General features: G+C 38.4%; 1 protein-coding gene across 2 annotated transcripts in view; it reads right to left on the bottom strand.

Annotated features, from left to right (window-relative positions):
• Positions 1–9,033: 9,033 nt before the first annotated feature.
• Positions 9,034–24,358, bottom strand: part of ATG2B (autophagy related 2B) — a 63,622-nt gene continuing 48,297 nt past the window's right edge. For both annotated transcript variants that reach the window (XM_060755952.2, XM_060755944.2), the window contains exons 34-42: positions 23,176–23,277; positions 21,855–21,933; positions 21,503–21,707; positions 19,747–19,816; positions 18,559–18,641; positions 17,376–17,497; positions 17,088–17,242; positions 15,639–15,788; positions 9,034–13,995 (exon numbers count right to left, since the gene is read on the bottom strand). In XM_060755952.2, coding sequence (XP_060611935.2) covers positions 13,765–13,995; positions 15,639–15,788; positions 17,088–17,242; positions 17,376–17,497; positions 18,559–18,641; positions 19,747–19,816; positions 21,503–21,707; positions 21,855–21,933; positions 23,176–23,277 — 1,197 coding nt within the window. In that variant the 3' untranslated portion in view covers positions 9,034–13,764. The remainder of the gene's footprint in view (positions 13,996–15,638; positions 15,789–17,087; positions 17,243–17,375; positions 17,498–18,558; positions 18,642–19,746; positions 19,817–21,502; positions 21,708–21,854; positions 21,934–23,175; positions 23,278–24,358) is intronic.

Consider the following 24,358-nt stretch of genomic DNA (forward strand, 5'->3'; position numbering starts at 1 on the left):
CACCCTAGGCCAAGGATAGTAGCTGCTAATGATGAGGAGGCTGCATTGGCCCACAATGGGTCAATGACTTAAAAACCCTTTTCATTAAAAATAATTCTTTACATGCTTTATGGGTTGTCTGGAAAAAAATCACCAGTCCCAAGACTGCTTTTGATCTAGAAAAAGTATTTTATCAACAGGAAGTAAACCAGAAGTTAACCAGTGACGACAGGCCATTACATAAATCAATACATGTCACACTAGCATTAGACAATTTTAGAAAGGAACAAACTGTAAGAGTAACATCAAATGTATTAGTGGGATTTGCAATGATGGCAACTCTCTGGAGAACAGCTTAAAGTTAGAAAGTCGCAGGACCTCTAACACTGAATTTGGAGCCTTTGACAAATAACCATGGTGAGATAAACGAGAAGTCCAGTCAGCTAAAGCTAAAATATCAGTTCTTCACACAACATGATATTGGTTCACTTTCTAGACAGATCAGGAGCACATGCAACAATACTGATCAAAGCTTCTTCTTTTTTAGATTATGGAAACATGAGAGCTATTTTAGGATACTATGTAGAAATTCTCCATACTGTCAATAGATTTTGTTTCACTTACTTTTTTGCCTGCTGTGTAAAAGGGGAAACTACTTGAAGAATGCCAAATAAAATGTCTGCTTTCCCATTGAAACCCCCAAATTTCAAGCATTTTAGTCAGTTAATCATTATTCTATGGGATGTGGGGAAGAAGATAAGAAGTTATCCCAGCTTGGGGTGGTGTGTACCCACAGAAGGCAAAATGAGGGCATTTCCCCAGATAATAATTCAGCCCCTCGGTGAAATGTCCCCAAATTGGTACCATTGCAGAGAGTTGGAGCTTGAAAATCATTCACACTTAGGCCCCTTCTGTACTGTCCTATATCCCAGGATATGATCCCAGGTTGATCCCAGATTATCTGGCAGTGAGGATTCATATAATCTAGTTCAAAACAAATAACCTGGGATCAGATCAGAATATAAGGACAGCATAGAAGGGGCCTAAGGCCACTCCCAGACAGCACTAAAACATGTGCCGAAGTGGGTTTAAGAAACCTGCTTCAGCATGCATTTAAGTCCACACACCTCCCCCAAAATTTGCACTTTCCCAGAGGGGTGTCTAGATGCCCTCCCAACCCCCCCCCCCCTCCCATAAGCCCATAAAAATTAAAAGAATTTACTTGGCTGTTATTATGCCTTTTAGCATGCTTTTTGGAATGTAGCAATGTTGCACTAAGAGACAGGGGGAGGAACGGTTTGCCTCCCCATCTCTTATTGCTACATTGGTACATTCCAAAAAGCATGTCAAAAGGCATAATGGCAGCCGGGTAAGTTTTTCTTTTATTTTAAAGGTTTTAGAGGGAGATTTGGGGAGGGGTGGGTTCTATCTTCACTTCTCCAGGCCCACCGGGTGCATAGAAGCAAATTGGGCTATGCTGACTGACCCCTTGGTAATCCCGGGATTACCAGGGGGTCATTCCCTACAGGGCCCATGCTCCATTAGACCTAGGCCTTTCAGGATGATTCGGGACAATTCTAATGGAGTATCAAATTAATTCGGGACATTGCAGGGTTTTCCTGCTTTGTCTCCAATTAATTTGATTTTACCAGAGACGTCGTTTGGATGCCTCTGGTAAAACCACAGGAGCTCTGTTATGGGCCCTGTCTGAATGGGGCCCTAAGACTCTTATATATGCTTTTTTAATGATGGCTAAGCTGGGTTTTTAAATGTGCTCATTTTGTCCCCCCCAATAGTTACATTTCTAAGAATCAAATATAATAATCATTTCATTCTTTTTTATTTCTCTTTTTTGTCATTACTTCTTTGTCATTTTAGTGTCATTATTTTTAGAAGGGCTTTTCTTGCTGGTAAAAGATGGACTTGCTAGCAAAAGCTGTTGAACTCATACACAGTCATTATAACTCCACACAAATCGAGTCAGCGGAGGTCGCAGACTAGTATAGACTCCCACAGAGAACAACACGCAGCACATTTCATACTCCAGTTCATTGTAGCTTCTCTTTCAAAGGGAACACAAAGGATTTGACAACAGTTAAATCCAGCAGGGCTGTGAAACATGCTGCCCTACAGACCGGGATGAATGTGTTCAACAGTGTTCAGAGGAGTAGACTCTTTTGTGATCTTACCTGTACATAAATTCCATTGAATGCAGTTGCTTTACTGCTGAGAATAGGTTTATTTATTTAAGGCATTTGTACCTTAGGATGTACTCCCAGTGCTACATATATAGGCTCCCTGTAGACCAGAAATGCAAATTAGCTCTCCAGATTTGATTGGACTGCGGCTTTCTGTAGCCAAGCCAGCATCCACCCCTAAATAACAGCAAAGAGGAAATCAATATGTTAAAGGTAAGAAAAACATAGAATGCCCCCCACTTCATCTCCATTATCTCATTCTATACAAACTAGACAATTTTCTACATTAGTCACTTAGTTGTGTATCTTCTCATGGTCCAATACACCCATCCAACCTGTGTAAAAGCTAGCTGCAGCATTGGTCAAGGGGGTCAGCTCAGTTGTGATCAGGGCACAAGAAAGATTATGCTTCCAGCCCCCTCCTGCAAGTGAGCGAGGCTGTGACAAGGAATTGTAACAGGGATCCTGCTTTGCACAGCCAGACTCAATGCAACTAAGGCACATTATTAAAGCAATACAAGTTTAAAACTATACAAACTCAGTAAACAATTTTGCAAAACAAACATTAAGACTATATTGCCTTACTGAATATGGAGCAGTTATGGATCTGCAACTGAAGGTTATGAATCTATAACTGCAATACAGAATGCCAGGATACATATTTGTTGATGTTTAGTTTGTTTCCCGAGATGAACAAGCACTGAATCAAAACATTTATTTTAAAGACAGTGATGTATAATTGTTATTCATGTTATTTATAAGGTACATTATACTCCATCTTTCCTCCACTGAGCTGAATAGCATGGTTCTCTTCCTGCTTAGTTTATTCTCACAAATATAATATGAGGAAGGGAGCCCAAAGGCCAGCCAGTAAGTGTCATGGCATTGTGGGAACTAGGATCTAATTCAGTGGTTCTCAACCTGTGAGTTCCGAGATGTTTTGGCCTTCAACTACCAGAAATCCTAACAGCTGGTAAACTTGCTGGGATTTCTGGGAGTTGTAGTCCAAAACACCTGGGGACCCACAGGTTGAGAACCACTGACATAATCCAACACTCTAGGTACCACTGTGCATTGGTGATTACAAAGCAGAGGCTGCAACTCCAATCAGTGAAGCTGTAGATCCCACTACAGATCTGAGGACTCATTTACACTGGGCAGTTTAGCCTGGTGTAAATATGCCCTGGAGTAGCCCTGAATCCAGCATACTCATACCAAATCCAAGGCCATTATTATAGCCAGGGTGTGCACCCACTCTACTTGCTTCTCCCCATCTTCCCACCTCTCCCAGGCAGCCATGGAGCTCCATGTGAGCTCCTTGCTTTTGTTGGTGCTTCTGCCAATATCAGAATGAGATGCCTGCATGGCCAGTACAAAAAGGGAGGTAATCACCCTTTTTTCCAATTATGTGGGTACCCCATTTTGACATCAGCAGAGGTGCCTGCTCACACAGGTTGCAGGAAGGGAGATCATTTGGTTGTGTAGACCCCTCTGCTGATGTCAAAACGAGGCACAGGGAAAGTATGATAATGCCAATGTCCAGTTTGGACAGTGGATTAGGCTAACCTAAACTATCTATTCAGACTGTCATTGGGATGCCTTGGGATGATCTGCAGTGTCCCCCATCTGCTTGAAGCAGGACAAAGTCATTTTAACCATCATCCCCTGCAATCTCCCCCCCCCCCCCCAAAAAAAAAAAGATACTCACGGGAAGTAACTATGTCGTGAAGATGGCCAGTCTTCTATTTGAAATTAGTCTGGGTTTTCTTTTTGGCAGTCCAGACAAGCCCTTAATTTAAATTTTGAAATAACTATCCAAAGTGCTGGATTCTGATATTCCCAATAGTTTCAGGACTTTGGATAGTTCCTTAAAGGGTTACGTAATATCTGGAATAAATTCCTCATTTCAGTGGCATTGCAGCCACCAACTACGACTATTACAAGGAGGAAGAATCACGAGTTCATTTTCCTTGGGGCAAAATCTGTGCTGAAATAGAAAAGTAGTGACCTTTCCATAGAAATGCAAGAGTCCATTGTATGACTTGTATGACTTTCAGTCCTCTGCCAGCAGTTACAGAGTACTGAAAGCCATAAAGTACTGAGAAATTTCAAAAGTCAGAGGTTAAATCATTGAAAACAAAAGGTCACAGATATGCTCTCAGAAACCCAAGAAGCCATTACTAGTAGCACTGGGGGTGGGACGGGGGACTTCCAATGTCACAAATCTCTACTCTGTTTTTTTCTAATCCTGGTTAGAAAGACATCAAAGAACAGTCAAATGAATGCATTTTACAATGGCAGGGTCTGCTGAGAATACAAGGTTTATCATCTCTTGAAATAGGAACTTTGTAAACTGCAGGCTTCACATGCAATCTGACCTTAGTAACATAAGAATATGTCCCATAAGAAATCAGACAATTATTCCTTTCAGCCTAATGTTCTCTACACTTCCTCCGTATCTACAAATCTCAGGATAACAGAATAGAACCAGGATAGTTAAACTGACAATCATACTCTTATAATTATGTATTTGTCGCTATTATTTAATCTCTCACTTTTCTCTTCTTCAAGCTAAACATACCCAGCTCCCTCAACTATTCTTCATAGGGCTTGGTTTTCCAATTTTTGACTCTCCTATGGACATGCTTCAGCTCATCGATATGCTTGTTGAACTGTGATGCCCAGAACTGAACACAATCTGAGCAGCACAGAGTGGCACTCTTACTTCTCTTAGCCGAGACTTGGGGGATCCAGATTAAAGTCCCTACTGACTTATGCTACTCAAAAGACTGTGACCTTAGGCTATAGTCTCCCTCTTTTTCCTGCTTTACTAAAAGATGGCAACAACACAATCTGTTTATTGTATGTTACTGTTACAATATGTTTTCAAGTTGTTTCTGACTTATTGTGACCCTAAGGAGACTCTATCACAGGATTTTCTTTGAAGGATGTATTCAAAGAAGCTTTATGTTGCCTTCCTCTGAGGCTGAGAGAATATGATTTACCTGGGGTTTCTGTGGCAAAGGATCTGAAGCCCTGTCTCCAAATTTGTAAAAAAAAAAAACAAAAACAAACACTTATAACATTAGGTCCCATTGGCTCTCACTTGCCATTTGATCTTGTCAGTTGTTTTTGACTTATGGCTAAGTCACAAATCCTATCAGAGAGTACTGAGAGTTTTTATGACCCTATCAAAGTGTAGTGAGAGTTTTTGTGACCCTATCAAAGGGTAGTGAGTTTTTGTGACCCTATCAAAGGGTAGTGAGAGTTTTTGAGACCCTATCAAAGGGTAGTGAGTGTTTTTGTGACCAAGCAATGATCTCCAGTTTCATAGTCTAATGCTTAAATTACTATGCCACTCTGGATTCAGAATATATCTTCTACATCATCCTGTCCCAGAATTCAAAAGTTGTGTTGCACTGAGGAAGGTTAAGACGATTGCCATTTGTACACTGAAGGAGCCACCGGTTAAACCCTTGTGTCAGCAGGATTGAAGACGGACAGGTCGGAGGTTTGAAGCCTGGGAGAGCACAGTGGAGCTCCTTCTGTTGGGTCCAGCTCCCCATGGGGGACATGAGAAGCCTTCCACAAGGATGGTAAAACATCAAAACATCAGAGCATCCCCTGTCCAACATCACTGTAGACAGCCAATTCTCTCACACCAGAAGTCACTTGCAGTTTCTCAAGTCACTCCTGATGCAAAAAAAAAAAAATCTTGTTCCATAATCCCAATGTGCCTGTTGACTTTACCCATCCGGCAGCTGTATGTTTGATGAGCAGTTAAAATTGCTTTATGCATGTACTGAATGTATATGTATGTGTACTACCAAAAGGGTTAGGTTAGGACAGGACAGGCTCCTCTCCCACCCACCCACCCACTCAGTCATTCACACATACTCATTAGAGAAGCACAACATGTTTTCCTTCAATGTGCAAGTTAGCCTCTTCTGATGCTTGGTGAATTTGTGGCAAATACTGTTAAGTAGTTGCTAAGTATGTAGCAGGATTAGACTGCATGGTTTGTCACCACCTTCTGCTATCAGTGCCTCTGGGGGATTGGTGAGCCCACCTCAAAGTCAGACCAATATTTTTCAGCTCCACCCCCACCCCTCACTCCCACATTGTAACCTGACATTTCAGGATGCTTTCCAACTCCCAATTAGGAGGGAAATTGGTGAAAACTACCTAAGAATACAGCAATTCTGCTTACCCCAACTTTCCTGACTGTGAGAGCCATTCAGCAGTGGAACTCTTTGCCCCAGAGTGTGGTGGAGGCTCCTTATTTGGAAGCTTTTAAACAGAGGCTGGATGGCCATTTGTCAGGGGTGATTTGAATGCAATATTCCTGCTTTTTGGCAGGGGGTTGGACTGGATGGCCCATGAGGTCTCTTCCAACTTTTTGATTCTATGATTCCTAAGCCCCCAAATGGCTGCAAATAAAATCAGAAGTAACATCACATCACATCATTCTGGATTCATTTTAGTGTAGGGGCAAAGCTAGAGTTGTGCAAAATTCAAGAGGGTTAAAATTGGCATGCCATTACCTATCTACTTCAATTTTTTTTTTTCCCATTCACTGGCATCAGGTCTCCAGGATTTCAGGCAGAACTCTTCCCTGGAGGTGCCAGTGATTGAAGTGCATGCAAAGCATACACATAACAACTACTCTTCATGTCCTCTGGAACTATGATCTCAGGAAGTTAGAAGTACCCTGTGCTTTAACTATGGAGTGCTAGGGGGGAAATGTGAAAACCTCCTTTGTCTGAGCCCAGACTTAGGAACCTTCTGGGCTTGCTTGATGGTTCCTTTCAGAGTCAGGGCCATTTCATGTTCTGTAAGAATCAAATCAGGGATAGCTTCTGGATTGAGGTGAATCTGGGCAAGATACCCTTTTAAAGATCCCACGAGTTTACTTGTCAACAGTGGTGGGAACATACAAGAGTGGGCAATTTTAATTTCAAACGATTTGCCAGACCACCAGTTATAAAATTACCTCCAGGCCTCATGGGAACTTGGCAGGGATGGAGGTGTGCAGACTCAGGCTGTATGTACCCTTAGAATTAATGCAATTTAACACAACTTCAATTGCTATGGCTCAATGTTATGAAATCCTGAGAGCTTTTGTTTGATGCGGCACCAGCAGTTTTTGGCAGAAATATCTAAAGACCTTGTAAAACTACACCTCCCTGGCAGTGTTTGTAAGTTGCCAATGTTGATGCTGGCAAATGTATATCCATTCTTCTTCTCCAGTGTGGCTGAAATGAAAACGCCAGGTTTAAGCAAGCACGCAAATGTGTGTGTTTCAAATACACACATTTTGAAATGCTTTTTGAGCATAGGAAAAACTGGGCCAAATAGATGGTTCCTGAGCACCCTCTACTGGCACAACCATTTTCCCTACAGAAATAGCAATATATTTCAGGATATTGTTTTTAAAGGACTCTTTAAAAACAAACTAATTTGTTTCAGCACAAGCTTCCAGGGACTCCAGCCTCTGATGGAGTTGATCGGTTTGCACACATTGGGAAAATGAAAAAGGCTGGAGAGTCTGCCTGTGCCAACGATAGTATGAAAAAATTAATGCTGTGGATCTGTGACTACTGTAGCATTATCTTGTCGTTCCCATTTACTGTGAAAATGCTTAGAAACACTTCCTTTCATTTAGTCAAGCACTAGGGTTTAAGAATCCTTCCTCCTACCATCCAATTGTTTTTCCTTCAACATTGTTTTAGAGACTAAATGGTTTTCAGCTCTATCTCGGAAGAAAAAAAACAACTCCTGGTGACGAAGCAGCTGAGCAAATGGGATGTTACATCATTTGAATGATCTTTATGCTGTCGCCCTAAAAGTGTTTCAACAACTGTTCCCAGGCTTTTATGTTTTAGACTTCAACCCTAGTAGCATCAGATGATAAACCTCAGCTAGGACAACAACCTACGTGGTCCTGCAGCAAATAGCATCTGAAAACCCACACTTTGTCTGTCGGCATAGATTGTTGCATTAAATGGTACATGGTGCTTGAGGGAATACGGTTCAGACTGAAACAGAGTTAATGCAGAAAGACATGATTCAGCATAATTACTTCCTGTAATGCCCCCAGAAAAGCAGCCGACTCAGGCCAAAGAGACAGGGGCCCAATTAGAATCCTGTGTAGACAGAGTTTCTCTATGGTTATTACAAAACTTCTATCTAGGTTTTTTAAATGATGATTTCCCTTTTAAGAACAGTTATCACTAGCCACTTTCACAATCCAGTGATGGGAAAGAAATTAACAGAACAAAAATGTATGTAAATGTTTGGCGCTAGAGTTGCACAAGCAAAAGCCAGTAAAAGAATGGGGTTTTGCCACTTATTTCTTTACACAACTCTTTGGTATGCTGGAATTAGAAGTCATATAATTTAATGATGCTGGTAATATCCACAATTTCAGGTAAAAATATATTGGCTGTGAAAATACCCCCATAGGTACTTGGAGCCTTACTGTACACACACATACACATTCTCATGATAATTGCTGCCTGAATGTTCTCTGGTGTGCTCCAACAGAATCTGAAATTTATGGGCATATGGTCCACGTTGGATCATTCACCACTTGACTGCCTAGTTCTCAAATGATAACATGTCTGCAAAGTTCAACTAATGTTATAGTGTACATACATGTTTGCCTGAGCATGCTGTTTGAGCTTTCAAGTTTGATATGTAGGAATCTGACGAGCAGGATGGTTCAAACCATGGTTAGAAGATTGGTTAAGATGCCTCTTCTGGATAAGTTCTTACTAATTTTGACCCTATAAGAGAAAGAGTATAATCTTTTGCAATTCCTACAATCTATTTACAAAAGAGCACTCATACAAAGGGCAGTTTAGAATGTTTTATTTCTGTCATACACCAGTTGAGCAGAACATCTTATTTGTGTAAGGCCTTGGACATTCAATATACATCAAGATTGGTACTTGACCATAGTAAGAATAGTCGAGTTTGGGTGAGTGCGTGTGTTCTCAGCAAAGCAAGGAAAAGGGTAGTACAATGATTTCCCTTCAAAGAGCCTTCACATTTTTATCCTACTATACAGTTTGTTCTGAGCTAGCAAACTATATACAAAAACATACCACAAAAAGGCTAACTTTGACACATAAGTAAAAAATATACATGTATACAAACAGTTCCTCTTTGTTAAGCTATCTTTAGCTTATGTGGTTTTCCCTTTATTGGAAATCCAGTACAAGTACACAATTATTATTAATGAGCCAACTTGATTCTAAAATGTAAACACGATTCAGTATTTGGAACAAGCTGAAACCGCTCTCAGAAGCATAAGCTGCAGAAGGCTGGTGATACATGAAACAAAGATTATTATAATGAAAAGCCAAGAGTGCAGATACCCGCATGTTTTTGTTTTTGTTTTACTACTGATAGCAATACACTATTGCTGAGATCCAGGATGCTATTTAATACACATTTAAACTGTGTTTTGCTATTCAACAGCTACAGTAAAATAGAAAAAATAGGTATCACATTTGCAGGTTGACAGGGCAATTCCATTTCAAATGGAGTCCACTTCTTTATCTCAGCTACTTCTGGTGTAACATATGGAACTTCAAGGGAAATAGCTTATGGTTTAATAGTCATAATACAATGACAAATGAATACAAACTGAGCATATTTTAAATGTGAGATGAAATAAACATTTACAAAAATGTGCCTCAGGACTGTGAAAAAAAATCTATAATCTGTGAAGTGTCCACAGAGCTTCACTTTCACAGACTTTCCTGATTTTCTCTTATGAGAAGCACTTATACAGGAAAACACAGCAAACCCATGAGACTTTGGATCATATTTCATGAAACTAGTATAGCTTATTGGATAGTAAAACTCAAATTTACATTAAGTACATGCTTCTGTCCATCCCTTGGCTTTAAGGTAACTATCATCAAAAAAAGCTCCAATGGAAATAGGAGCTTTCAGTTAAGGAAAACTCAATGTGCCACATTCTTTATAGTCTTGGTGAGCGTGTGGCAATATTATTTTACATAGTTGCAGACTAATCTAGGCATGTATTTTCCTGGGTTACAACAACTGTGTGAAAAACAGTAAGTGCTTGCTTGGGACTTTGTCTATATGGATGTTATTTCTACCACTGGGGAACAAATGTTTTACAGAGCTATGAGAACAGATTTGAAGGTAAGCATTCATATTTTACACTTTCAAGTGACATATCTCTTTCAAAATTACAAAATGTAAAATGTTAATAATTAGGTTCTTAAGTTCCAGTGAAATTCATGCTCTTCAAGTCTACACCTATTGATGGAAAACCTACTTTCTAATTGGAATACATTTAGCTATCTAATTTGAAACAGGGAACTGGAAACAACACTGTTACTTGCTTGGGATCCCAATTTAATTGGAATCTAAAATAGATATAGACTTGCTTGCAATTATGTTGCTTGTGCAAGTTCATCTAAGTCAATTCATGTCTGGGAACTGGCTTCTTTGTTTTTTCTATGTTGTAGTTCATTCAGATTTAGGATAGCCCTCTTTTACCGTTGTCTTGACAAGATGTATTCAGAGGTGGTTAGTCTTCCTCTGAGGCTTTGTGACTTGTCCAGGGTCACTAAGTGGGTTTCCCCAGTTGAGCAGGGATTTGGACCCTGGTCTCCCAGAATTGTAGTCCAACACTCAAACCACATTACCATGTTGACTCTTACTGGATGCTTATATGCAAACTAAGAGCAGTGGTTAGCTGCTGATAGGCAGCCAGTGGGCCATACACTGTCCCTATATTAACCTCATATGGCTCAACACAAGAGACTGATCATGTCTGTGACCAATGTTAGATCAGAAAGGGAGCTTCAATCCAGCTGGTTAGAAACAGAAAGTGATCCAAAGCTTTTGAAATGGAAAAAACCAAAACTACATGGTCTAATATCATGAAGCATAGAACACGAATGACTGTGAGCTGAAGTAGTATAACAAAAAGTGTACTGTACATTTATACACCGTCAATGTCATTTTAACATATCTTCTTTCATTATTTTCCCACTACAGTACTGAAAAATGTGGGCAGTCCATATTAGCAAGACATTTACAGAATTGTTTTTTCTTTGCTTCCCTAGTGGACAAGAAATAAGAAGTCAGCATAAAGTACCAGCACAGTTGCTGCTCCAATGTCAGTTTCAAAACATCAAAAATAGCAAAGGAAGCCCCTGATGAGAAATTGACAACAGAAATGCTAATATTCACGACGTGTTCTTGTGAAAACTCAAAGACATAACCGTGTTCGTCTGGAATATCAAGTATGTAAAGAGATCTTGTAACACCCTAAAGACTAAATGAGAGAATAAAGTTGGTAGTTTAAGCATTTGTAGGCTGTCTACTTTTCTCAGATGCATGGAATTACTTCATAAGTATTTCGTTGACTAAGTTCACTTCCTCAGATGCATATTTAAGTCCACAAGAGTTTATGCTACCAATGTAATTCTTTTAATTAATATCTAAAGTGCTACAAGAGCTCTTTCCCTGTTCTTGTTGGAAGTGGCAACAAAAAGCCAAGTGCTTCTGCAATTTCTGAAATATTAATTAATTTGAGTTAACTATACAATAATACATGCCCCTAAATGGAAGCCCTCCCAACATGGTGGCGATCTGACTATTAAAACCTTCAAATGGGCCCACTGTGGCAGAGCGGGCCATCCATTTTGGTTATTAATGTATTGAATCAGCAAATATTGCCAAAGCAGCACTCAACACACACACACACACGCACACACAAAAGTGTTTATGGTCACGCACCAGTAAAAGGACTCTAAGAGACTTATATCTGACACATTATTGCATTGTTAATGCAGTTACCATTATTGTAAACTGGAGAATTATTTCATATTAAATGTCATTAGACAACCCTCCATCCTTGGATTTTGGATGTTTCCAAATACAAAGAACCAGGAATAGATACACAACAAAATCATCTTAAATTTAAAATAATCTGTCAACAAAACAGATCAAACTGGGGGGTGGGGATGGACTTTTACAGGTAAAATGAAAGCACAGAGCTTACACTTAAAAGAAAACAGAAGATGGAGAAAAATCACAATCTGGTACAAATTTAGAAATGCACAACTATTACTGCATCACCATTTTAGCTTAATTTTTTTCCAGCATGGAGATTATTGGCTGTTCTTTTCTGTACAAGCACTTGTCTCCACCACCCAAACAAAGTACAGTCTCTTTCTTTGAGTCACTTTAACAAAAGCCCTTCTTTACTTATGGTAACAGGCCCATGAATGCAGAAATTGTATAGTGAACAAACTGCTAGTTATTCTCTGTCATTTCCCATGTTACGGCACTTTTTTGCTTCACAACAAAATTCTCCAGCAGTTATTCCATTGACCTCCTGTATGTTATTTCAGAGCCTTGTAGCCGAACCAAAACAGAAAAGTTAGAACTGAGAACAAGTAGTAACCCAAATTAGTATTCAACTTAATTTAGAGGTCACAGCAAAATAGCAACTTTGAAACTGTTCTGATATCTGAACAAGTTTGTAAATCTGCTTTTTTAAATGAAAATTCCAAAGAAAAGACAGATTAAATAAGACAAACCTTGCATAGCACTGACACCATATAGTCATAATACAGACAACAGCTGGCATCTCTTTCACAATCAACCTCTCTCTTTTTCTCTCAAACAGGACAATTGCACACATGTGAAGAACCAGTCACTCACTGGATACTCTTTGTTGTCCAGCAACCTGAACTTTCAGGTGACTCTTTTTCCTTGTTATCGATAAACTTGATGTGTCTTTTCCCTTTAAATAATTTGCATAGGTTTTGAAACCATACTAGGCAAAAATGCACATTATATTTTTATTAACTTTTTTTTTAAAAAAAGCAAGTTACAGGCTAAATTCTTTAAAGTGCAACACAACAGAACATGTCTGCAACATTCAAACTGCCCCAGTTTCCACACAAGGAGGAAGTCAACTCGTAGGTGAAACAATTCAATATTCATAATTGTGTGGAAACAATTTTTGACCAAGTCAGATTGTCCTCATTACTAGTTGCCACAGAAGGGGCAAACACTCACAGCCAGCAAAATAATTGAGAACTCAGTTATTTTTTAACAACCTGTAGCATCTAGGTTCTTCATGTCATATCTACTGTCATGTCTACTGTTCCAGAAAGGAACCAATTTTACGAAAAAGCGTTCAACCATGCTCATGGAATCCCTCTAGATACAAATACAGACTTGTAAATAGGGGAAATGGGTTTTCTTTAAAAGAAAAACAAAAGTCCCTGATGTCGAAAAACAATATAGTATATCCAGTCTAAAACCAGCATATTGTGGATTTGGCAACAAAATATGCCATTCCATTTGGCACAGACCAGCAGGTACTGGTAACATGAACTACACCAACAACTACCAATTACCAAGCTTGTTCTCTACTCAAAAATTTCATGTTTGACATTAAATAGCTTTACAATCTCCTGTGTTCCTGAGATAAACAAGCATAATAAAAGGATATGTCCCATTTAAAACTGTCATGAGGATAAGATGGATTCCCAAACTCTGTGGCTCAAGCATGTTTAAGCTATCAGTCCTCTCCAAGGCGCCACTTCTGAGACTCTTCCTGGCGCACATCAGGCCTGATTTGGTTTCTCATGCCACCTAAAACGTTCGATGTTGCTTCTGTGGCAACGATGAGAGGTTTCACCACTGTTGGTGGAATCTGGCGGAGAACACCCCCAACAGCTCCAGTTACTCCTCTGTTCTCATGTTCGCGAGCAGCAGTTTCATAGATGGTGTGGGCTGTGTCAGTAATCCCCTTTAGAAAGTTACAAAAACACAAAATAGGGTGAGTGGAGTTGCCAAGTCTCCTTGAGTGAAATCACTTTGCTGTATGCCATTTCAAGGAGTTAGGTTTTCTAGGTCCTAACGTTCCATACACATTACATTACATAACCATACTTCTCTCCCTGGCCCCATCACCCACTGTAGCGTAATAAGATTGGCATTGTGTTCCCACAGATCAGAAAAGGAACACCTAGCAGAGCTGCACTGTGGCCAATTATCTTGTTGACTTTGTGAATAGGCCAAGCACAGCAGGTGACAAGTTAAACAGAGACACAAGATGTCAAGCAATGATTTTAAACAGCACTGATTTGTCGCAATGGAACCTGTGAAGGAATGGAGAGGCAGCATAATGATCAGCAGTCAAGAGGAAAGACTGACAGCATTTCAAGGACAGTCATTGTGAAATAGGAGTGTAAACCATCCATGCCTCTCAGATGGCTGCCCAAGAAAGTGGGTATTATTTTTTCCCAGTTTGGTGTTTGGATAGTCTGCATGGCACACTCAGTGTTCCAGGACAGAAAACAGGTTTCTAGACCAACTTATTACTGATGTTCAACCTTGAATTAAATAAACTACAGACAGGAGGTCTGTAATTTGTTTCTACCTTCACCTACTTGCTGGTCAAAAATCAAGGCTACTACAGGTGTGGATTGTGAGCCCCATGCAGTCTCCAATGCCATTTTTGTGACCCCAAGGAGAAAAAAGAATAGTCTCTAAATGCCATCTATCAGACAAAACAGGGAATTCTGCCACTTCCCTGCACAACTATTTAAAGCCCAGGAGAGATCTTTCCTAAGAGAACGGTGGCTTGAAAGTTGAAGTTGTAAAGAAGGCCTCTGCTGGGCTAAAATGGCCTGAGGGAGTATTCAAAAATGTAGCAACATTGCTTCCCCCACTCCTTTGAACAATATTATACAGAGTGGTGTTCTGGGAAAGTAAAAAGGTTTTCCCTGACATGAAGTCTAGTTGTGTCCAACTCTGGAGGGTGGTGCTTGTATCCATTTCTAAGTTGAAGAGCTGCCGTTTTCCGCAGACACATCCAAGGTCATATGTCCAGCATGACTGCATGGAGCACCATTACCTTCCCGCAGAACCGGTACCAATTAATCTACTCACATTTGCATGTTTTTGAACTGCTAGGCTGGTGGAAGCTGGGGTAAGAGCAGGAGTTCACCCCGCTCCCCAGATTCGAACCACCAACCTTTTAGACAGCAAGATTAGCAGTTCAGTGGTTTAACCAATTGCACCAAAAGGGGGGCTGGGAAATCAGTCCCTAAATCATCTGCTGCTAGTCACTGGATAGGAGAAGAAACCAACAACTGTACCCAACAAGCTCAATTATGGAACTGGTCTTTGGGTCTTGTAGGGGTAAGATAGATGCCAAATAATCACCCGCATTATTCATCTTAGGAAACACTGCCCTGGACTACATTTGGGGAGAAAAAAAATCTTGATGTGGGCAGCTCTCTAACTCTCCCCTTTATTTACCCCTATCATAAAACAGAATAACTGGCTTAATATAATCTGCAAATCACAACACTGACATCTTCCATGTCACATGACTCTGAAACAAGTGTATTGCAAAAAGCCAGAAGACAATAGTGTTTTCCTTACCTCTTTCACAACGCTATATGCCTTGGCCACCCCTTCTCGAAGATCTACAGGCTGATGAGCCAGACGGTAGCGAGAAAGGCGTTTGATCTTTTTTGTTTCAATTAAACTAGGTCCAGGAGAAACCATGTCATAAGCTGTCTCGGCAGCGGCCTAGGTTTCAGTTTGAATTTTAAAAACAAAGCACTCTTAACACCACATTTGTTGTTCCAGTAAAAATCATACATACTGATCATAAAAGTTACAAGGATACTACTTGTAAAGAGTGAAGAAGAGGAGCCAGGAAGACAGTTCCATGTCTCCTGGGTCATCAGTTGGAAGCTCCTCCCCCCAGCAACAATATAGCAATATGTAATACTAATATTGTGCTGTGCTAACAATATAATGCATTGTATATACATATAATTTTGATAATAATATTATAATGTAATACAATATACTACTACTACTAATAATACAATATAATAATAGTATATTATATATTACATGTAATATTACTTATAATATTCCAGTATAGTGGTATAATATATATAGTAATATACAATTTTACAATATATAGTAATATAGTAATAAATAATACTAATATTGTGCTATGTTAATAATGAACATATATTGCATGTACATATAATATTGATCATAATATTGTAATACAATATAATACTAATAATACAATATAATAATTATTATATATTTTATATTACATGTAATATTACTAATAATATTGCAGTATAGTGGTATAGAACAATATAGTAATATATAATACTAATATTGTGCTATGCTAATAATATAATATATTGTATGTATATATAACTTGTAAGCCGCTCTGAGTCCCCTTCGGGGTGAGAAGGGTAGGATATAAATGGTGTAAATAAATAAATAAATACTTGCTTTTAAAAAGCAAGTTAATCTTAAAAACTGTGTCAGTGATCACATTAATATATTTGATATCCAAAATGTTAGCTTCCATCATATGTCCCATACAGTGATCCAAAGGAGGACTCAGAATGGAAACAAGTAGTTCAAGGGGTAGGACTAAATAAACCCATTTCTTATACACACTGCCATCAAACCAATGGACAATTTGCTAGTGATGAGCATGAATTTTTTTTTTAAAAAAAGAATACAGTATAGAATTGATAATATGGCCTTCTTTTGGATCTGAACAGCAATTTTAAACAGAAGAAGGTTGTGCTTTTTCTCTCTCCCAAATAAGAAGAGAAATATTATCTAAGTTTATTACTGAATTCAGGGTATACCAAGTTAATGTTGTAGTTTGCTTTCCATGTTTATTTAAACGTTGTGTACAAAACTGGCTATAAAGAAGCTCATACGAAACGACATGTAATTCAAGGTTTAAGTTAATATCTAAATATTCAATATTATTTACAACCACACCAAAGCCTCAAAATTAGGCCACTTTTGTGTATTCCCCCAAATACAAAGAAAATATACCTGTATGGTCTGGACCATTCTGTTTGTCAACTCTAATGCGGCCATTGCAGTCGAAGTGCCAAAAGAAGCTGCTCCTCTCTGAAAGCCTCTTACAATTCGGCCATCTTTTCGGTACTGTTCTATTGGTAACCACACCAAGTCCTTTAGACCCTGAACTGTAATTACAGAGACAGGGTCGTGGATAAGAACTCTAGCAAAGTACTTTCCAGGAAAAATATCCATATATAGAGTTAAATTTCAAATTTCCAAGTAAGATCAAAAGATTTGAAGACTGCTGTAGGAACTTACCTAACTGAACCAGTGAATGCATTGGTCCTACTCCTCCAAGAATACCTGGCAGCTGGTTTTTCTTGATATCATTAAGCCATTCTGAGAGGGCGTATGAAAACAGCTTATCCACACCAAGCAACCTGCAACAAGTAGGCTTATTAGTGTGGACAAAAACAAAGATTAATTAATTACCTGAAAATGAAAACAGGAAAACACCAAGAACAAAGGTTGTGGGAGCATTTATTTCTTTTTTTAATATTTTCTAAACCTGCGATCCTCAAAGTTTTAAAACTCTATTTCAATGGGAAGTGTGTGCCTGATTTTGTTTGATGAAATAATCAAGTTAATTCAGACTGTGGTTGTTGTGTGCCTGAATTCAAGTTGTTTCAGACTTAGGGTGACCCTAAATCTTAGGGTGGAGGTGGGTAAATGACTTTGGAGGGCCATGTCCAGCCTGTGAGCCTTTTTGGGGGGACCCTTGGTCTAAACCAGGCATGGGCAAACTTCGGTCCTCCAGGTGTTTTGGACTTCAACTCCTAAAATTCCTAACTGCAAGTAGAAAAAGGCTAAAAACGTGGGTGTTCATCCAAGCATTTTATCAGTGAAATAAGATGAAATAGTGAAACGACAAATTGGAACAGCCACAGACTATGAAACTGGATTGCGTGATTTTATATATTGTATATATGTAAGCTGCCTTGAGTCCCCTACGGGGTTGAGAAGGGCGAGGTATAAATACAGTGAATAAATAAATAATAAATAGGCTGTTAGGAATTGTGGAAGTTAAAGTCCAAAACACCTGGAGGGCTGAAGTTTGCCCATGCCTGGTCCAAACTGTTTGTCTAAACCAGGTTTGTTTGCTTGTTTGTTTTTGCATTTAATAAAAAAAATTGAATCCTGATTACTACATTTGTACTGTAGAATTTTATTTTAAATATTAGAAAGCTAAATTAACCATGTTTTAATGCTTGAAATGCATTACTGTTGTTTTTTAAAAGTCATTTGTTTCAAATCAACCGAGTTTAAAGTCGTCAACTTTAAAGATCATTTCACATATTGGTTACAATTCTAGTCAACAACTTTGTTTCTCCTTCATTATACATGTACTACTTTAACTGTCCTATGATTCTCTGTTGGTTTTTGCCACAACAGTGACAGATTTATTCCATGAGATTAACTTAAAACAACTGAGAAAACTTACCCGTGTCGGTAGCAAAGTCTCTTCAGTTTCAGTTCAGAGCAATTTAACTGAGCAAGACCAATCAGGATTCCAGCTAATGTACCCTGGGAGTTAAAAAGATAAAGTTACTGCATATACGTGAGCAGAAGCTGACCAAATATAAGCTGGGGCACCTAATTTTACCGCAAAAAACTTGGAAAAGGTATTGACTTGAGTATAAGCCCAGAGTGGGAAATGCAGCAGCTACTTGTAAATTTCAAAATAAAAACAACACCAATAAAATTACATTAATTGATGCATCAGTAGGTTAAATATTTTTGAATATAAGATAAGAATGTCCAACTCTGATTAAATCATTATTCTAACATTCTTCAACATAAATGTGCTTAAGTATTCTTCCAATAATAATAAAGCGATTAAAATAATAAATGTAATAATAATAGAGTAGAATTATAAATGTAATAACAATAAGAGTAAAATAATAAATGAAATAATAGAGAAAAATAATAAATGTAATAATATTAGAGTAAAATAAATGTAAATATAATAATAACAATAGAGTAAAATAATGAATGTAATAATAATAATAATAATAATAATAATAACAGAATAAAATAATACATTTAACTCAAGTATGACCCAAGGGGGACTTTTTCAGTCTAAAGAAACGGCTGAAAAAACACGGCTTATACTCGAGTATATACGGTAATCTAAAATGCATAAGCAGCCAAATGGAAGACATCCTCTGATTATGTTTCTAATTGTTTTTATCCCTTTTTTTGCATTTAAACAAGGCAGACCAAATATCTGCCTACAGCCTACTGAAGAATTCTAAGTGTAGATTATTTTGTTGGTTAATATAAGACTGCCAAAGCAAACTACTAACACTTAGACAACTACTGTGCAGTTTTTTTAATGGTATACAGTGTCTTCTCCCTAATCAGATATGCTCTTTGTTTCACACTTGCAAACACTCTGTAAAAATTCATAAAAAGGTAAGTGCAAGCAAATGGGTTGGTGAAAATCCTGTGGAACTTGCACTTCTGTAAACCTATTTTATAATGCCTCTTTGCAAACAATTTAACATTTAAAGAAGATTAGAAAAGCAATAACAAAAAAAGACTGGACTAACTGACATGAAAAAGCACATGGCTAACTGAAAGTTGAAAGGCCTAATATGAGTGGAGACCATAACAAGCATAAGCCAACCTGATCCATAGAAACATGTTTGCCATGATAATCAAGACGTATTGGAACCTCTGATGTGAATCGAAATTCTCTAAAAGAAAGAGAGAGAAAATGGTAAAAGGTTACATGATTAGGAAATGAGTAGATAAAATCCAAGTCTATTTTTACCTCAAGCAGTAAAATCAGAAAAATGACATCTCTGATGCCTAAATAATGTATTGCTTTACTGACTTCCAGATATTTGCTAAATTGATAAGGGATCTAAAAATTTCCAGATATACACTGATCCATATTAAAAACAATCAAGTCTTAATTAACTTTTTGGTAAGAAATACAGCAAACTGTTCAGTAGAAACAGAATGGAACCTCAGCCCTATTATGTTCGTGTTCAACCAATTTGTGTAAAATTTTAGTTGTTGTAAAACAGCTGCTTTTTATTTCTGAAGTGTTTCTCTACCTAACAATGATCTGAGTTAGCAACATAGCTCAAGCGCATAACATCGGAGCGAGGAAAAGAGGTCATAGAAAAGTCAAACCTGACAGTCAAGGACCCTTATAGTTAAAGGAGCTGAAAGGCTTAGTCCAGGAACCCAGAAATTATGGAGAAATAATAGTTTAATCAGGAAAATTTTCCTCTTGATCAACTAAAGGATTGGAAGGGTAAGCAAGAATTCCATATAAACAAAAAAAAATGGCGGTAAGGAAAGATCTTTTGCGTTTGATTCTGTTTGATTCCCCCAGTGGCACAGAGGGTTAAACTGCTGAGCTGCTGCACTTGCTGACAAAAAGGTCAGCAGTTCAAATCTGGGGAGTGGGGTGAGCTCCCACTTTAGCCCCAGCTTCTGTCAACCTAGCAGTTTGAAAACATGCAAATGTGGGTAATCAATAGGTACTGCTTCAGCAGGAAAGTAAAAGCACTCCATGCAGTCATGCCGGCCACATGACCTTGGAGGTGTCTACAGACAACGGTGACTCTTTGACTTAGAAATGGAGATGAGCACCACCCCGCAGAGTCAGACACTACTAGACTTAATGTCAAGGGGAAAACTATACTTTACTTTAACTTTAACTTAATAAGCAAATAGTAAAAAATAAAGACATCATAAAATACAAAAATCCTGACAAAAACACACTAAAAATAAAAATATCCTTTACCTCATGATGCTTATTTTTGTCTCTGTTCCACCTCTTCTACTAAATGTCCATTTTCAGGACTATTGCTTTATTAACTTATCTTAAAACAGTGCCCTAAAGTCAAAGAGGTGTTCAACTTTAATTAACTGGTCCTTCTCCTGTATGTGTGAGAAAGTCTGAATGATGAGGAGTCAAGCTTGTTTTCTGCTGCTCCAGAATCTAGGACAGGGAAAATGAATTTAAACTACAGAAAACAAATTCTACCAAAACATTAGGAGAATTTCCTGACAGTTAAGAGCTATTTGGCAGTGGAACATGCTGCCTGAGAATCTGGTGGAATGCTCTTCTCTGGAGATTTTTTTTTTTTTGGCAAAGACTTGACTGGGCATCTGTCAGGAGAGCTTTGAATGGGGTTGGACTTGATGGCCCTTGTGTTTGCTACCAACTGTGATTCTATGTGATTCTAATGTGTACACATATGCATACAGGCAACATAAGCAGTGTTCTGGATTATGGGATACTGCATGGAAGCCAACTGTATTTTGAACTGCAGAACTTAAAAGACTTCACAAAAGAAGCAAAAGAAAGGAAGATGAGAACTTCTCTAAAGATTGTGTCAATCCAAGAAGATGTCCCAAGGTACCTGAAAAAGATTGGCTGATCACTGAATGATGCCTCTTCATGTGCAAAATTATGGTCATCACCATTAAGCACATCCACAGAATCAACACTTCCATTTTGACTTGACTCTTTTTGTAGAGAGAAAGAAATGACGGGACTCGGTTCCTTGAAACCAATGTGATGCCTAGGCAAGCTGCAAGTTACTTCAGCACCAGGAGGCTTTTTAACTGAAAATAAATAAAATCATGTTGAAATCCAAGGCATTAGATGAAAGTGGGTCTGTTGTCAAAGTAATTACGGATATGACTTCATGACACTTGTTATGTATATAATTTTAAAATATGATATGGAAGTGCTTATCTCAGAATATTTACCTTCAGGGTCTGGGGTCATTAGGACTTCAACTTCTGTAGATAGGCTAGTGAAAAAATCCTTCAGAAAAAACAGAGCATCCTACAACATAAACAGCATGTGTTAGTTTGAAATAGAAAGTCTTTTCCATCATCATTTGATACAATTACTTTTTGTGTTTCTGTATAAGCATAAAAAAGAAATTTGCTTTGTTGCCATTAATATAAATAATGTGTTGTTGAAGGCTTTCATGGCTGGAATCACTGGGTTGCTGTGAGTTTTTTGGGCTGTATGGCCATGTTCCAGAAGCATTCTCTCCCGATGTTTCACCCACATCTATGGCAGGCATCCTCAGAGGTTGTGAGGTCTGTTGGAAATTAGGCAAGTAGGGTTTATATATCAGTGAAATGTCCAGGATGGGAGAAAGAACTCTTGTTTGCCTCAGACAAGTGTGAATGTTGCAATTGGCCACCTTGATTAGCATTTAATGGCCTTGCCACTTCAAAGCCTGGCTGTTGTTGCCTGGGGGGTTCCTTTGTTGCAGTTTATGAAAAGTGGTGTAAATCATCTCTATACAAACAGCAAAAAAATGAACAGTGTTTACAGCTGTGGAAGACATTCCCTTCACACATAACCTGCCTGCGATGATAACTATTTCTTTAATGATTATCAGCAGTTAATTGTGACATCTCAAAAAAGGCAGAGGCCAAAAAAACAACAATTGGAATTATGGGCCCTCCCAGACAGACATATAACCCTGAATATCAAGGCAGATAATCCACATTATCTGCTTTAAACTGAGTTATCTGAGTCCACACTGCCATATAACCCAGTTTAAAACAGATAATGTGGGATTTTATACATCTGTGTGGAAGGGGCCTCACCCACACCTTTGGGGGTTTTTTTGGTTGAAAGGAATTTTGTTAAAAATTTTACTTATGGTTCGGAAATAATTTTTGTTCCCCATGCCAGTAACCTTACCAATACAATAAAAGCAAGTATTAATAAAACAATACATTTAATACATAAATTAAGTCAACAAAATGGATAATCGGGTTGTTGTAGGTTTTTTCGGACTATATGGCCATGTTCTAGAAGCATTCTCAACGTTTCACCTGCATCTATGGCAAGCATCCTCAGAGCTAGTGAGGTCACTACCTACAACAACCCAGTGATTCCAGCCATGAAAGCCTTTGACAATAAAATAGATAATCATTTATCAGAAAAGATAATTAAGCAAGGATTAAATGATTTGCTTTTCAAGCAATAATTAATAGACAATTGTGTCGCACCAATTTTATACTTATTTTGTGTTTTCTATAAGTCACTTCTTAGAAAACCTACCTGGTCAATATTGAGGCGAAGTGGCATTAATGACACGCGTAAGCAACATTCTTGTGGTGACCTGCCTGACTCTGGACGAACGTGCAATGCTTTCACTGTCAACTGAATCCCAAGAAAGCAAAAAAAGAAAAGCTCAATGAGGGTGAAAATTCGTAAAGAAACTGTTACATACACATGTGTGGGTAAGCACACATAGATTGCGAGTAATATTTACAACATCTTCCCCCAATATACATTATGGATATGGAGATATTTCAATACAGACATAATTTTACATATGTTACAGATAACTTTCTAACCTGTGTGGATATGGGCTCAAAATCAGCACTACATAAATGCCTCAATGAGAATTTAAATCTACCCAGATATTAAGGCTATAATTATTGTATGTTCCACACCTAGTATAGCGAACTATTTGCACTATTAGGACTGTAGTTACTTCCACTGCAAGTAATAGAAAAAGTAGTTCTAATATTTTCCAAAGTTTCCAATCATTAAGAATATTGTGATCCTAAACATGATCAATTTAGTCAAGTGCATTCACTGTTAGGGTAATCTGAAAATGACAAAGACAATCTTAGGTTGTCTAGTACCATTCCTGCACACCAAGATATTTTGGTTCAATACTGTGTTCTTGGACAATTCTCTGATGCATACCTTTCAGTAAAGTTGTAAACACAATACAAGGTATAGTGACCAGTTGTACATAGATTGCCTTTCAATTCCTAGTGGAGGGCAGACACAACTTGACAGAACATTTAAGCCCTGAACTGGCAATTTGCAAGCGGAGTTAGGAACTGGAAGCGAAATATGTGTTGAACACATATGTTGTGCACACAAGTGTTCCTAACTACCTCACAATTCTTTGTATGTTCAGTGTGATCTAAGAAAGGGCTTGTTAGTGAACTCAGCTGCATGTCCTCACAACTGTCTTGTAATCAGGAACCTGCCTTGGGTTCAAGCATTCATGCTTAGACACATTCCATCATCAGCTTATTCCTACATAACTTGCAGTCAAATGTCTGAGACACTAAACAAATACACAATAAAACAGGAGCTCCCTGGTGGTGCAGTGGGTTAAACTGCTGAGCTGATGAACTTGCTGACTGAAAAGTCGGTGGTTCGAATCCGGGAAATGCTGTTTAGGCCCAGCTTCTGCCAACTTAGCAATTCGAAAACATGC

The sequence above is a fragment of the Anolis sagrei genome, chromosome 1, assembly GCF_037176765.1.
Source record: "Anolis sagrei isolate rAnoSag1 chromosome 1, rAnoSag1.mat, whole genome shotgun sequence".
Taxonomy (NCBI): Eukaryota; Metazoa; Chordata; class Lepidosauria; order Squamata; family Dactyloidae; genus Anolis; species Anolis sagrei.